This window comes from Leptidea sinapis, chromosome 9 (assembly GCF_905404315.1).
Source record: "Leptidea sinapis chromosome 9, ilLepSina1.1, whole genome shotgun sequence".
NCBI classification, from domain to species: Eukaryota; Metazoa; Arthropoda; class Insecta; order Lepidoptera; family Pieridae; genus Leptidea; species Leptidea sinapis.
The window spans coordinates 10,532,264-10,549,541 of NC_066273.1; the positions used below are offsets into that span (position 1 = coordinate 10,532,264).

The 17,278-nt window shown below is 35.5% G+C and overlaps 1 protein-coding gene across 3 annotated transcripts in view; it reads left to right on the plus strand.

Moving 5' to 3' along the window:
- The window catches only part of LOC126966142 (uncharacterized), a 38,096-nt gene extending 21,036 nt beyond the window's left edge, over positions 1 to 17,060 (plus strand). For all 3 annotated transcript variants that reach the window (XM_050810082.1, XM_050810083.1, XM_050810084.1), the window contains 6 exons: positions 1,825 to 1,968; positions 3,968 to 4,043; positions 6,510 to 6,637; positions 6,881 to 6,993; positions 14,132 to 14,286; positions 16,713 to 17,060. In XM_050810082.1, coding sequence (XP_050666039.1) covers positions 1,825 to 1,968; positions 3,968 to 4,043; positions 6,510 to 6,637; positions 6,881 to 6,993; positions 14,132 to 14,286; positions 16,713 to 16,810 — 714 coding nt within the window. In that variant the 3' untranslated portion in view covers positions 16,811 to 17,060. The remainder of the gene's footprint in view (positions 1 to 1,824; positions 1,969 to 3,967; positions 4,044 to 6,509; positions 6,638 to 6,880; positions 6,994 to 14,131; positions 14,287 to 16,712) is intronic.
- Positions 17,061 to 17,278: the final 218 nt, after the last annotated feature.

Genomic DNA, 17,278 nt, shown 5'->3' on the forward strand with positions numbered 1-17,278 from the left:
TAAGTCGTATCGTCCCGGAAACACGGAGACAAAAAAACACACAGCTTGGCGCATACGGCAAAATACAAAACCCGACCCGATCTGGGCGCTCTTTTTGCTTCTTCCGATCCTGCGACAATCCCGGGGCTTAAAATGTGGTCTCTGAAATTCAAATCAGACAGAAAACTGTTCGGTGAGCTCTGTTTTCCTCGGACGTTAAGAATGTAGCTCGAACTCAGCTAACTACAGAGCATTACCGCAGTACTACTTTCGCCACTGTTGCTCGGCTGGCAATCTTTTGATAAACTTAACACGTAGATGGACGGCGGCTTTCAAAAGCATAGAGAATTAGATCTTTATTTGATTGCATTTATTTAATTATATGGGTCTCCGGAGAGTTTTAGCAAATGATTCAGCAGCTTCGACCAGGGACGCATCATACAGGTCGTTGTCGACGGTTGCTGCTCAAAGTCAGACCCTAAAGCCCGTGAACGGTGGTGTACCTCAAAGCTTTGCTTTCCTCGATGTTTCTTCTGCATATCAATCATAATATGTTGGATGCGTCAAACATGCGTTATTGCGTGATGCATAAAAAATGACGAAGTTTTACATCAATATTTTAGTACGCCCCATTTTGTACACAACAAACAGATGGTATGATTGTGCACAACAACAAGCTAACACCCCAACTAAGAGATTCTGTCGGTAAAAGCCGTGTAAATTATAAGGTCTGCTTTTTGACATTGAACCCCGAGTATAAATAATAAAATGTTAAAAATATTAATGTTTTTGTATAAACTCCCGCGTAGATTGCGCCGTACTAGTACAATTTAATTAAATTTTTTATTTGTTAATTCATTGAAAATCAAAAAATACGTTCTTCCCTTATTACTTCAGTGAAATATAAATTTTTAGATGTTTCTTAGATTGGTTAGTATAACCTAATAATATCCCGATTACCGACAAACTGATTGAAATTCTGAAAACTGCTTCGTCGTAGTCGAATATGATGATCAACTGTGGCAAATAGTAAAAAATAAAAAAAAATACAACCGACTTCAAAATACCTATTCCAAAAAAATGTTTGTGCACTAAAATTAAATAAAAATTGCGTATTCTTCTATAACTTAATAATAAACTTATTTTTAGAGTTCTCCTAAATAAAATGAAATGAAAAATGTTAGAATAGACTTTTAGTTGAGTAAATCAAATTATTACGACAGTATAATGTAGTTACAATTATTGTTATTTTTGGACTCGGTGCCAAGGTGGGTTTGTTACTAAAATAATTTCTCTCTAAATAATTTAATGAAATTTAATTACACGTTACTTAACTTAATTATTATGCGGTGTATTTGGTGTATTTTCATATGTTGTATTTAACACCTTCTTTATTAAAAATTGTTTTTTCTACAAACGTAAAATAGCACCAGACGGAAGGCTCATTTGCAAAGGATTCCGGCTAGATTATGGGTACCACAACTGCACCTATTTCTGCCGTGAAGCAGTAATGTGTAAGCATTATTGTGTTTCAATCGGAAGAGCTCCGTTGCTAGTGAAATTACTGAAACTTAACATCCTATGTTTCATGGTGACGAGCGCAATTGTAGTGGCGCTCAGAATTTTTGGGTTTTTTAATAATCATGAGTGGCACTGCATTGTAATCAGGGCAGGGCTTATCAATTACCATCAGCTGTACGTACTGCTCGTCTTGTCCCTTACTGTCATAAAAAAATAGCACGAGGAATAAATCTTGGATTTTTGTTTTATTACGCCAAATTATAATAATTTCTTGCGTCCGTACATTACTACACACACACTATTTTTAATAACCACTCGTTTCAGGAGGCGTTAGACAGTTATTTGGAAGGTGTGTCTCAGCTAACTTTGACTCCAGGTGACAACGTATCCGTACGAGAAGAAACTTTGCCAACACTGATAGTTGACAGAACAACTGAAGAAGCGTCTATTGAGAAAATTCCTTCTCCCGTAAGTTTTTTTGTTACTTCAATAAAACTGAGCCCCATCTCTCGGTGGGCAATGGTGGTATCTCAGATCATTTATACCTCTAGATCATAGGTTCTCAACGTGGGCGATAACGCCCCCTTGTGGGCGTTTGAGACTTTCAGGGGGGCAGTAGAAGACTCAGAGAAAATTAGGGGGCATTGAGATGGGGCAGATGGGGCGTGGGTAGATTAAAAAATATAGTCTGAAAAGGCAAAAAAATACACGAAAATACTCTAGAAAAAAACATATTCTCAAAGTGGGCGGTGATCAAAATAAGGTTGGAAACTTTGCCCTAGATAGACTATGGCAGCTTTGAAAACGTCAAAAAAAGTAAAGACTTTAGAACTAAACTCTATTTTGAGCAATTCACGCACACTAAGTGTTCTAAGTCAATCCATCGAACAGCATTATATTACAAATATTGTGTACTAGATAAAATTAATTATTTATAACCATGTGTTGCCTTCAGTAAGGCAGTACGCGTGTAACCATTGATCGGGCCGGTCCTAGTTACCATTAACCATTCGTCTATAACCATTACAGCCTACAGGACCCGCCCGAGTAACCATTTTAACCAATACATAGTAGAGACGCAGTAAGCGTTTAACCATTGGTCAGGCTGGTCCCAGTTACAATTAACCATTCGTCTATAACCATTACAGGACCGGCCCGAGTAACCATTTTAACCGTTATTCTATTATTTCTAAAGCTAAGAATCTATTGTACTGAACAATTATTATATAAAGACTGCGACGTACTATCCGTTAGAAAACTTTATGTCCTTCATGTTACTCTTAAAAGACACAAAACTTTAATCCCTGATCCTTCTTACTTTTTGAAAAGAACAAAACGTGTTATTATTAAGCCAACTAGTGTAAAGACTACTTTTGCAAAGCGATAGTTTATGAAAAAATCAGCACATATTTATAACCTTATTAATGAAAAACTCAAGATCTATACGCGTAACAAAGTGGAATGTATACGAAGTTTAACCACTTGGTTGAAATCCATGAATTATGTGGAAATGGAAGAGCTTTTTAACTACACGGAGCAAATTTTACGTATACCTTCTTGATAGAACAATAAGTAGTGTTTTACGAAAAGTAACAATGACACACACGCACACATGCTCATACACACACACATACTCACACCCACACACTGAGACATCCTGTTTGTATAATATTTTTCTTTTATTAAATTATATTTTTAGACTTAATTTGTGATCCCTAGTTTTTGGTACTGTTAATTTTAATTGATACGCCACGCTCTTGGCCTTCTGGCACAGTTGTTTCTCACTTAATAGAAGGCACATCCACTATTATGTTTGTACCATTTTTGTTACAGAAATAAATATTTTTCATTTTTTCATTTTCATTATTACCAATGCATAGTAAAGATGCAAGTACGCGTATAACCATTGATGAGGCCGGTCCCAGTTACAATTAACCATTCATCTATAACCATTTCAGGGCCCGGCCGGTCCGAGTAACCATTTTAACCATTGTAACCAATTCTTAGTAGCGATTCGCGAACTCACAAGTAGAACCATTAATTAAAGTGTCATCGATTAATTTAGTACCTTAAGTAAATAAATATTACCATACAAACCAATATACATGTATATATATGTATATATCTACCCCTAAGTCTACCCCTTTTCACAAAGTGTCATTCAATTATGTAAGGGTGGTATATCATTGTCGCATCTCTGATTAAAGTTATAAAAGTCATTTATTTTCTGAAAATTGATTGCTTTAGAATTTCTTTTGATGTCACTTCTAACACTTCCACCGCTTCGGAAACAAATGTCACTCCGAGAGAGAAGAAGCGGCGCAAGAACTCTCTCAGTTATTGAATATGAAATGCATCATTAACATTTTATCACAATTTAAACATGATATTATAACATTTGACATTCATAAGTGTCATTTCCGTGGCCTACATGAATAAAGTGATTTTGATTTGAAACATCTTTCAGGTAAAAAGATCAAGACATAGCGGCGTGCTATTTCGTAAAGCTGTACGAAATGTGTCGATGGAATTAGACGAGATTGGTAAATGTCTTTTGTATTTCTGATAAGAAAATTTATTCAAGTAGGCGTTACTTTGCGGAAATCCATAATTATCCAAATGTTTTGAGTTTTGTGTTGTGTTTTAATTCTGCCTGAAGTCAGTCTCGTGCCAGAGTTTGGCGAGTCAGTCTCCTTAGGATGCCTTGTGTAGAGGCGAATTAACCCTAAACAAAACTCAAAACATTTGGATATTTCCGATAAGCCTAAAAATTTTTTAAAGAAAATATGTTACAAGGAAAGTGGCATTTTATTTACAACTCTTCGGTTCTAGATGTTTACAATCTGAACTCTTACTATGGGACGGCAGATTTTTGATTGTTACATTATTTCTTTATATCTAACACTAACAACAAATTCATGGACCACCCTCCTTTGCTTTCGATAGCTGGCGCCACTGATCTGTATAAATACCACTGGACAGGCTTTTCCATATGTTTGACAGCAAATTTTTTGTACCTATTTTAAGCGCCACTCGCGAGCCTCCAGAGAACTAATTTTGACGTATAATAGAAATGGATGCGAAGGAACGTGCAATCCTCCTCCTCGCGTCGTATTCCTCATTGTTGAGGGTCGTGATTTCTCTGACGATTCAACTTTTTGACAATAGTCCGGTGTTCAGAGATGTGCGGATTTGGTCTGACCATATAGGGCTGCGACCTCTGGGGCGTCGTCCGTCTACCTTCCCAGTAACCATCAGTTGTTCGAGGTTGTGGCCATCTTTTCTGGCGATATGTCCAAAGAGCTCTAGGATTCTACGGTTTGTTTTTACACCTAAAGTGTTAAGGATGGATTGGTTGGTGCGGAATGCTGTCCAAGGGATTTGAAGCATCTTCCTCCAGTGTCACATCTCAAAGGCATCAATCCGATCTCTGTCGTCTTTCTTTAGTGTCCATGTCTCAACCCCATAGCTGAAGATGTAAAAAATTAGACTATCGCCTAGCCTCGTTATAGGTTTTTGTGAGATGTTACGGTCACGCCATATGTTTCGGAGTTGAGACATTGCAGTTTTGGCCATTCCAATGCGACGCCTGATTTCCAGCTCGCATGGCCCGTTGTTGCTGATACTAGACCCCAGATAGGTGAAATTATCGACCTGTTCTAGATTCAGCGCCCCAGTCATTGTTAGCTTTTTGGTGCGGTCGACTACCATAAGCTTAGTTTTAGTGTGGTTTATTTTAAGGCCTAGTACCAAGCTACTAATAATACTAGCAACAATGTTGACTAATTCCACCATTTCAGATTCGTTGACTGCCAAAAGCGTGGTATCATGCGCATAACGCAGATTTGTAAGCTTAACGCCACCTATGGTGATGCCTCCTTTCCAGCCTTCACAAGCCCGTCTTATAATGTATTCTCCATAGACATTGAATAAAATCGGAGATGCACCCTTGTCTGTCACCCTTCTCGAAGTTAAAAGCGTCTGAGACAGTTTGGTCGATCTTGACTACCCCTTGATTACAGAAATATAAGGACTGAATCAGAGCAACTCAATGTTGAAGTACTCCAAGTTCTTCCAGAACTTTTCATAATTTAGTCCAGATGCAATACTCTGAAGTATTTTTGCATTTTGAAATAAATTTCCGTGTTGTTTATACTTCAAGAATCAACGTAATAAAGTACACATTTTTTTTGTAAAATTGTTTCCCACCATCTATCGATGTTTTCTAAGGTCAATAAATAATAAGTAATAAGTCATCACTAGTTTCTTCATTGACGTATGAGAGAAATTTGATAGCAGTGCCGTCACGATTTTCGATTGCGCGCCATGTTGTTTTTTGAAGTGAAACTTCTAGATATATCGACATATGATAGAAGCCACACTTTTATTATATCCCACAACTCTTTTATTGTAATCGTCCGCGTCGTGTAATACACGGGCGTGTAGCTTAAGTATTGAAAACTACTTTTGTATTGAAAACTACTTTCCACTATTGTATCACAATGTATATATAGAGTACCACAAGCGTCTGTCCGTACCGAGGTATTATTTAATACAGTAAAATAGGGTTGATCGATATTCATCGATAGTGAATAAATATTGATGTTAAGCTGGAAAACATCGATGTTTTGACTTCGATATAATCGACACATCGATTTTATAAGAATTCCTTAAATTATGCCTTAGGGTGCCATCAGGGTGTGTATCGGATATACTAGGTTCAACTATCAAGTTACATAGTCATTAGTTATGACTTACTATTTTCCGCTAGGTGAGACTATTTAGATACCTGTCAAAGCTATTCTTTTTTCTTACCTTTGGAATTTTTATAACAATAAATACATTTCTTCAATACAACAGACAGTTTTATTTGTTACCGAAAACATCGATGTTTTCAGACATATCGATGATTTTCAATCGATATTTATCGATACTGTTGATTTGATGTTAACATCAATGGTTTTCTACTATCGACCATCCCTACAGTGAAATTCGTTTACAAATTCTAGAGATCAGCAAAGAGAACATAGCGAACAACGAGCAGATCACACGCAGCAGACTCGCCTCGATGTTAGGTGATGTGGGAAAAGACGACCTGTCTGAACGTGGACCAGTCGAGCTGAGAGCTGAGCTGCAGGTGAGACTTGCTCTTCTATCACACGTGGAGACGATCATGGCGACCGACGAACAGAGAAAAATTATTAAACTTTCTGCCATAAGTTCAAATTATATTTATTTTGTCCATTCCTTACCTATCTTGGTTTTTGTTTTATCTTGTTTTTTGTCAATATATATAGTACATCACACCCTTATCCTTATACTTTCAGTCCATTATTTAATTTGTAAATTACTTATGAAATTTCCTCCTAAAATCGTGCAGAGTGGTATACGTCAACATAGTGAATGCAGTGAGACACCGCTTGGGAGCCTTGATAGAACTCTGGTGTCCCTTGGAGTCTCCGAGACTACAACTGATTCTAAAAGGTTTATAAGGTATACAATTTGTTATGTTTTTAAAGTGATAACCCTAACTTCTAGGATTAATACACAAATAAATAAAATTTGTTTAACGAATTGTTTAGATTTACAAGAGCGGCATCTTAAGTCAATTTCCTAATATGTGAATATTGGGGTTGAGCAGGTTACCAACTGTAAAGTAGATCCTGTAGATGAAGCCACAACCTGAGAGTTGAACAAGGCTTTTTTTTATGAAAATACGGCACGAGACGAGCAGTAAGTTTAGCTGAGGCTTATTGATACGCCCTGCCCATTACAATGCAGTGCCGCGCAGGATTCAGGCATACAAGATATTATGACGATACGTCACTCGAACGGTTAGCTCAGTTGATAGAGCGCTCGCACGGAACGCGAAATAAAATATAATAACATAAAATTTTGTTTTCAAATTTTATTTGTTTATAATGTATGTTTTTTGGTTATTCGTCAAGCTCGCTTTTATGTGGCTCCATTGTCAATCGGGTTCTTCAGTTTTCTCCAAAATGGGAAGTGAAGCGATGGCTGGTCTGAGCGTCATGCTGGTGGTGCTTGTGGCATATATATATACTATATAATATATTTATTGCCATTATTACTATATGATACCAGTGCCAGGCTTCTCTGCACAAAATGCCGGCTAGATTATGGGTACCACAAGGGCGCTAATTTCTGCCGTGAAGCACACCTCCAACATACATTGCTATGCAGACGACAGCACTGGTGATGCCGTATACACGGGCCACGCAGGTCTCTCTCGGGGAATCGTCGACCAGTGCCGGGAGAAACTTGTGTCTTCTATCGAGTCCTCTCTCGAGAAGGTCGCGGAATGGAATAAATTGAACCTTGTCCAATTCAACCCCCAGAAGACTCAAGTTTGCGCGTTTACCACTAAAAACCCCATTTGCCGTATCACCGCTCATCGACAACACTTCCCTTAAAGCCTCGCCTAGTATCGGAGTACTGGGTCTCGAAATCTCGAGTGATTGCCAATTCCGTGGCCATCTGGAGGGCAAAGCCAAATTGGCTTCGAAGAAGCTGGGGGTCATTAATAGCCCACGGCAATACTTCAAGCCGGCCCACATTCTAGCACTCTACAAATCGCAGGTCCGGCCACACATGGAGTATTGCTGTCATATCTGGTCTGGCGCACCCCAGTATCTGCTCGATCCATTTGACCACGTGCAACGCAGTGCTCAAGTGCTCTGTGAACGGCTGGATCACTTGGCGTTGCGTAGAGACGTCGCTTCATTGTGTGTCTTCTACCGCATTTATCACAGGGACTTCTGAAGAGCTGTTTAACCTTATTCCTGCCGCCGAATTCCACCTTCGCACGACACGCCACAAATTAGGATACCATCCCCACTATCTGGATGTATGGCGGTGCTCCACAGTGCAGTTTTCAAGGAGCTTTCTTCCTCGTACTACTAAGCTGTGGAATGAGCTTCCTTGTGCGGTGTTTCCGGGACGATACGACATGGGTACCTTCAAAAAAAGCGCGTACACCTTTCTTAAAGGCCGGCAACGCTCTTGTGATTCCTCTGGTGTTGCAAGAAAATGTGGGCGGCAGTGATCACTTAACACCAGGTGACCCGTACGCTCGTTTGTCCTCCTATTCCATATTTAAAAAAAATGGGGGGGCAGGGTGTTTCAATTAGCATCAGCTGAACGTCCTGCTCATCTCGTCCCTTATTTTCATAAAAAAATATTAACAGCGTCTGTAAATTGATGTGATACTGCACTCGTAATTCTTATAGATTTTTTTAAGATTTATTTACTTTTGTTACACGTGGGCCATACTGAAAGTTTATGGTATTTTGAAATAGAATACTCCAACAGTGTGTTATATTTTAGTTTATGTGATTGTTATTTGTTTTATCTACACCCATGCTTTAAATCCTCTATTTAATATTCTGAAACAGTTAGCTTATTGCCAACATTGAAACACCCAATGTTCTAATAACCATTACATCACCCAAAAGAGTGTTGTAATGTTGTACTGAATTTCATAACAACACACCTATGTTTTTTTTTATCCTTTCATGCGCAAAGAGTTTCAACATACAGCCACATTCTTATTGCTCGATGCGTGGTATCTGTATGAATTTCAAAAAAAGAACATTCTCGTTTACGCGCGCTCTACACTACCAGAACGTCGCGCGCTGTAAAAAAAAGTAGGTTATTCGAATCCCCGCCATTTTTCTTCGATATTTCTATTGTTTATTATTGCACTATACAAAATGTAAAGTACTACTAAAATAAATAATTGTTTCATTAATACTTATTTTATTTGTATATAATCAGTAACGAATGATATTAGGTTACTACTAGGACTGGTGTTTTAATGTTAGCAGTAAGCTAACTGTTCCAGAATCTTTTAGAGGATTCATATTCTGGGTCTAGATAAAGTCTTGTATGCAACTGTTGATAATTAGGTATTAAAACACTCATGTGATACTATTATCACAATCGGCTTCGCCTCGTGAGATAAACCCACATTCGTGTTTTAATACCCCTTATTATAAATAACTATTAACATTATGTTGTCGTTTTGAAAATTGTGTGGCGGTATTGTAATGACTTTTAACTCTAGAAAATATTCTCGCCATGATTTTTTAATTATTTTCGCTCCAAGGGTAAGGAGAAAACCCGCAAACAATGTGTTTTTAGACAAATTTTATGGTGAAAATGCCTATATGAGCTATGAACACTACTTGTTTCTATTACACATACCTTTAAGTCATATTTTTAGATGCTTCCAATGCTTGCTGTTAGTTATAGTTACCACTCCAGAGCTATGAAATGAAATTTTATTTGCAGGAAACATTGTACTTAAGGTGTTAACAATATAATGGATAATCCAATTTCGTCAATTGACATGCAAAATATGTTACAAAATTGTCTAAACACTAATCGTACAGTTATATTGAAACATGTCGGATTTCACAATGATATCAATAATATTTATAAAATGAAATTTTAAGATATTATAATATGAGACGTAAATAACTTAATAATTCATTTAGTACCTATGTATAATATTAACAAATTCAATGTCATAAAAGTATATTAATTTACATATATTATTATCAAATAGACTAATTCATTTTGTATTGAAAAATTCATTTAAACTATAGAAGCACTTATTTGTTAACCACTGATGCAGTCTTCTTTTAAAAACTTTGAACGGTAAATCTTTCAATTCATTGGGCAATTTATTATATATTTTCACAGACATGCTGAAACAATTTCTACTAAAAGATGCAGTTCTACAGAAGGGCATTATGAGTTTATTTGGATACCTTGTGTTTAAAACCTTCTGGCTTTTTTTTGTATAGAAATCACACATATGTTTTTGAACAAATAGGCTTATTTCATAAATGTATAGGCATGGCAGCGATAGAATTTTCAATTTTTTAAATAGCGGTCGACAAGAATCTAGGGGGCCGGCTCCACAAACCGCCCTGATACACTTCTTCTGTCCAATAAATAAATGCCCTATGCTCACCGAGTTGCCCCATATGACCAATCCATATCTTAAAGCTGAAACCACGAATGCATGATATGCCATTATCGCTGTTTTTTCACCTATTGTTTTTGATACGCGTTTGAGGACAAATACATATTGGTTAATTTTTTTGCTAATTTTGTCAACATGTGACTTGAAGGACAAGTTGCTGTCTAAAGAAATACCAAGAAAATTGACAAGTTGTGCTTCTTTAATATTCTCATTATGATAATTAACATTAATATCTTTTCCTTTCCCATTCTTATTATAATACTGCATATACATTGTTTTTTTTTATATTTACAGTCAGGTTATTTTCAGTAAGCCATTCAATTGTGTCCTTTATTGTTTTATTAATTTCTATATCATATGTCAATTCATTGTTACATTTAATTACAATAGAGATGTCATCAGCAAAAAGAGTACAGTTATTAGTAGTAATGCTAGGTAAGTCGTTTATGTAGATTATGAATAGAAGTGGACCCAATATACTTCCTTGTGGTACACCTTTTGTTTTAAGTCTAAGTTCTGATCGATAAGGTATTACTTCTTGTTTATTATTTAATTTAGCAATTTCAACGTATTGAGTACGGTTTGAAAGATAACTTTTAAGCCAGTCATTTGCTAGACCTCGAATACCATATTGAGCGCATTTATCTAATAGTTTTTCATGACAAACATTGTCAAAAGCTTTGCTCATATCAAAAAATGATGTTACTGGAATTTTTGTGTCCATGCATTCCGATATTTCTTTTATTAGCGAAAAACACGCTAAAGTTGTTGATTTTCCTTTTTGGAAACCATTTTGTTCCTCCAAAATGATATTATGTTTAGTTAAAAAAGATGTTAATCGCTTGTGCAGTATCTTTTCAAAAATTTTTGAGATAACAGGAATGAGTGTGATTGGTCGATAGTTGTTAATATCCTTTTTATCACCCGCTTTGAGTAAAGGTGTAACTTTTGCCTTTTTTAAATTTGATGGGAAAGTACCTTCTTCAAAAGATAGATTTATTAAGTAGGCTAGGACTGGAGCTAGTTCCTTTGCACATTCCTTTATTACCTTTGTTGCTATTTCATCGCAGCCCGTGGAATTTGAATTATTAAGTGACTTAATAACGGTTATTATCTCCATTTCATCAGTTGGCATTAAGAAAATATTTGAATTGTTATGTTTTAATTTATATGTAGGTTTTTTATTTTTTACATTTTGACTTTGACTTTGTGTGACTGTATTTATAAAATAATTAATAAAAATAGTAGCAATCTGAGTTGGATTATTTATAATTTTATTTTCATATTTAATTTCATCGATACTTCCTACATTAGAGTTAGTTTTATTTTTAATCACATTCCACGACGCTTTGCATTTATTTTTCGAGTAAAGTATATATTTGTTGTTACTACTTCTCTGAGCTAGGTCTATACACTTGTTGAGAATCTTTGAATAATTATTAAATTTGTTTTTGTTGGCAGGTATTTTATTCTTATAATATTGATACCTTAATTTTCTTTTTGTTGCACATGATTTTTTTATACCTCTGGACAACCATTTTATTTTTATACTTAAGAAGAGGAAAACATAATTTATAAAATATGATTAATGTATTGTAAAATTCATCAAAAGATTCGTCCAATTTCTGGGCATCAAACACGTCTATCCAGTTAAGACTTTTTATACAGTCCTTACATTTGTTTATGTTTTGATTACATAAATCTCTTTTGAAAATTAACTTATACGACGGTGTTGAATTATTTATTTTTGTCGGTACTACTAAGAATTGTGCTGTGTCATGATCCGACAGGCCTAACTGACGAATCTCCCCTGTGGCATTTTCTATATTACTAACAAAGAGATCAATACAGGATTTTTGCCGAGTAGGTTCATTAATATGTTTAAAAAAATTATAATTTCGCAATAAATTTGTAAACTCCAGATTCGTTTTAGTATTTTTTAGAGTGTCGATATTAAAATCACCAACAATCACAATATTACTGGTCTCCCAATATCTTAATTTGTGTAAAAGTAAATCAAGCTTATTCAAAAATTCAGCAACGTTCGAATTCGGCGTCCTGTATAGAAATATTACAATTAATTTGTGCTTTGGTATTCTTAAATCACAACATTCGAAAGAATATTCTACACATAGCTCATCCATGACATCAAATTTTACAGCCTCAATATAGTCTCTGACTAGAATGCAGACCCCACCACGCTTTTGCTTAAGTCTACAAAAAGCAGATACCATTGTATATCCATTCAACTTAATATTAGATCTGTTTTCTGCATTCACGAATGTTCTGATAGACATATAACATCTACTACTTTTCCATTTTCAAAAAGTTCAGTTAGAGCTATGTTTAGTAGATCTTTTTTACTTAAAACGCTTGCTATATTCTGATGCATTATATTAAGATAAAATTTGGACTCGAAAAAATGAATCGCTTTTGAGATCATTATTTTGTTCTTTACTTTTTAGTTTGAAATAATATGGTATAGTACCTTTTATTATTTTACTATTGGTGCTAGTTTTGGCAGACTGCGATATTTGAGCTTGATGTTGACTGCCTTTCGCACTACGAGCCATGATAATTTTACTACCGGGTACTAAATATTTTTGCCTATAATACATTGAGTCGATAAGCTTATTTATTCTATAACAAAAATCATGAATGAAGTGTTTCTTGCCAGGGTACGATTTTGCTAAAGTCAAGTATGTACAATTTTTATAATTTTTACAAGTCAGTTCCAATAAATTATTCAGTTTTCTTTCATTAATGTAGTAATTTTGCAGTACACTGGTTACAATAACTGTTGCTTTATTATGACGCTTTAAGAAAAAACCAAGTTCCATTATAATTTTGTAAGGATTACTATCCTGTTCGCCTAAACACAAAATTATTTTATCATTATGATTAAATTCAGTATTATTAAACGTCGCAATGAGTTCATCGCACGTTGCATGAGGTTATTACTAAGGCACTATTTTGAACTAATATTTTTCTTTATAGGTATACAAGTTTTTTCTCGGCATGACTTATTTGTTTAGTACGAAAGTCAGAAGAGTTATTCTTAAAGCATGTACCTTTTTTGTGTTGGTTCATTTATTTAGATTAGTAATCAATAACAAGGATTGTAAGCCTATAAACTGTTAGCACCTGTTAAAATGTTACAAAATTTTACGTTTTCTAACGTAAGAATTTTGCTCGATAATATGATCAGGCGCTTCATTATGCTTTGCAAACGATTATGCGTGTCTGCGACGTCACAGAATTCAAGTGGCATTTGGTGATAAAACTCCGTAGCTATGTCACAGTAGAAATATGGGTGTGTATTCCTGGTTCGATGAACACAGACATGGGCGTGATCTCTATGGTGCTTACGTGAAACTGCTGTTACCAAAACTAATATTGAGACTATACGACATTATGAATTATATTAAAACTTCAAAGGTTGTAACCTGCAGCCTAATTCGGTTATTAGGCACTTAATGATTTTTTAGATTTCTCAATATCGATAAATTCTTGTTTAAGTTTACTTCAAATACTTTTTTATAAGTACAACGTCAACAGGGCAGATGACCAAAGCGGCACTGTAGCTAGTCATGACCTATGTATAACAATTTTTCACAGAAATGAATGGGGAATAGAGGGCACGATGCACAAAATATGGAGGCTGCTTTCGTACGGCAGAGTCCAGTCGATCAGTTTTGAGCAGCTGTTAAACGACGCAGTGGTGCCGGGCCACTCACGGCTCATAGCCACCGAGTGTTTCATGTCTATTCTCAGTAAGTATTGAAATGATATGCACCGATAATATTATATACCTACACCAATAAAGAAAGTATCTGTGTTGCGTTCAACATTACGTACCAGTATCTTCCACTGATTTGAAATTTAAGTATGTTACAGGTAGCGATATAATAAAAATCTTTAAATTAATTAACCTAAAAAATACAAAAGATCTATGTCTATCTATATATTCTACTAATATTGTAAAATACATACTTGACATTATAGCACCTGAATTAGCAATAATATTTAATGAATGCATAGATGAGGGTGTGTTCCCTGACCTCATGAAATACAGAAAAGTTATACCTTTGTTTAAATCGGGCAGTTCTTTTGACCCTGCTAATTTCAGACCTATTTCAGTGCTGCCTGTTTTTAGTAAAATCTTTGAAAAACTTTTGCTTCAACAGCTACAAATGTATTTTTGTAAATTAATGAACAAAAATCAGTTTGGTTTCACTAGGGGCTTATTAATGCGGGTACTAGACTCATTGAGCACATCTTTGACGCCTGGGAAGAGTCACAGGATGCATTGGGCATTTTTTGTGATTTGTCCAAAGCATTTGACTGCGTCCACCATGAAACTTTACTCCTAAAACTAAAACATTATGGAGTGAAAAATAGAGCCCTAAATCTGTTAAAACTATATTTAAGCGAAAGAGTTCAGATAGTCGATGTAAATGGCAAACGGTCTTCGGGTAAACCTGTGGGAATAGGTGTTCCACAGGGTTCTATTCTCGGTCCTTTCTTGTTTCTTATATGTATTAACGATCTACCGTTTGTTTTAGATGATAGCCATGAGATTGTATTGTTTGCTGATGATACTTCACTTATTTTTAAAGTGAAGCGACATGCGGATATTGATGACGAGGTAAACAATGCAATCTCAAAGATAGTGCGTTGGTTTGAGACGAATAATCTGCACTTAAACAGTAAAAAAACAAAGTGTTTACGGTTCATTACACCAAACACAGCGGAGGTACAAACCAACGTACTTATAAATGACCAGAGATTGGAACTTGTGGACACTACGGTCTTCTTGGGTATCACGTTAGATAAAAAGCTTCAGTGGGGTCCACATATTGCCCATCTAGCAGATAGACTCAGCTCTGCGGCATATGCAGTTAGAAAGATTAGAGAGTACACGGATGTTGCGACCGCTAGATTAGTGTACTTCAGTTATTTTCACAGCATCATGACGTACGGTATATTACTATGGGGTCATGCTGCTGACATTGATATAGTGTTTGCTCTGCAAAAGAGAGCTGTTCGTGCTATATATCAGCTTGGTTATAGACAGTCTCTCAAAGAAAAATTTAAAGAAATAAATATTATGACTGTTCATTGTCAGTACATTTATGAAAATTTGTTCACAAAAATCGTCACCTTTTTGCTCTTAATAGTGATTTTCATTATTATAACACTAGAAATAAGGGATTGTTTTTAACTAATTCTAGTAGGCTTCATAAGATACATAATAGCTTTAAGGGTAAATGTATACACTTCTATAATAAAGTTCCAGCCACTGTTCAGGCATTATATAAATATATAATGTTTTATAAAAAAAATGGCTTTGTCGTAAATCCTATTACTCCACTGCTGAATATCTAAATGATCGGACAGCCTGGGACTAGATTGTGTTTATTTTATAGGGATAGAAATGACTGTACAATATTGTATATTTTCATTGAAAAGAGCGCAAAAAAAGAATGCTGGGAGAGTTTCTTGCGCCGCTTCTTCTCTCTCAGAGCGCCATTTGTTTCCGAAGCGGTAGTACTATCTAGTAGTATAAGAAATGACATCAAAAAGAATTCTAAAGGAATCAATTTTGAGAAAATAAATGCATTTTATGCCTTTACTAAAATAACCTAATATTTATATAGGCAATACTCTTCTGACCGACCAAACGGACGTTTTGTGTGCAATAGTGATTATTAAAAAATAATTGGTAATTTAATTGGTGTCTGCCTGGTATAGTCAACCAGCATAAATACAACGCTGCTCTGCCCAATCAGATCTCATTTTGCACCTTCGTCTTCTTCGTTACACTCTTGGTAGAGCGGTCGTGGTCATCACGAAGTGACATCTTTTGGGGCAGATGTGATTCGCCCCACGAGCATTTGCTACTTTCCCTGCTGGTCGACAGTCTCACAGAGACTGGTCACAGCAGACTTAATTTGGTCGGTCGATCGCATGGGCGACCTTACTCGCCCTCTGGTGCCCTCCACTTTGTCCTTCACTACACGCTCAATGGACTCACACTCTGAGGTGATGATGGTCATGATGATGATGAAAGTCTAATAAATTTTATTCAAAGCTTTAAAACTAAGCGCTTTTGAAAAGTAGTGTCCTAGTTATATTCAACCCTGAAATATCCCGATATATTTAAATAAAGATATTAATATTAATTATTTCATTACAGAATTGCGACAACATGGATTCGTAAAAGTAACGGTGGTTCCAGGTACAAATGAAATTAAGGATATATATCTAGGGCCTCTGATGCAAAAGCACATTTAAATGTGCCGAGTGCAAGAATAAATAAAAAACAAAACCTACCTTTAAGTATTTTTTTTAACTTTGTTTTAATAAGTATAATGTAATAGAAAATTATTCGTTCGTTGATATTTTAATTACTTGTTTTAATGGATTTCAATAATTGTTTCATTTGTAAGTTTTAGTACTTTGTTTTAATATAATGTAAAAGAAGTTCATTTTGTTGATTATTCGATAAGTGTTTTTATGTTTTTCAATAAATATTTTGATTCTGTTCTGAATTTGAATGGACAAATTGTTCGCATAATAACAATTTTTTAATAACAGTATGTGTCGATTATTGCGTCTTAGTTTTTTTAAGGAAATAAGGGACGAGACGAGCAGGACGTTCAGGTGATGGTAATTGATACGCCCTGCCTATTACAATGCAGTGCCGCTCAGGATTCTTGAAAAACCTCAAAAATTCTGAGCGGCACTACAACTGCGCTCGTC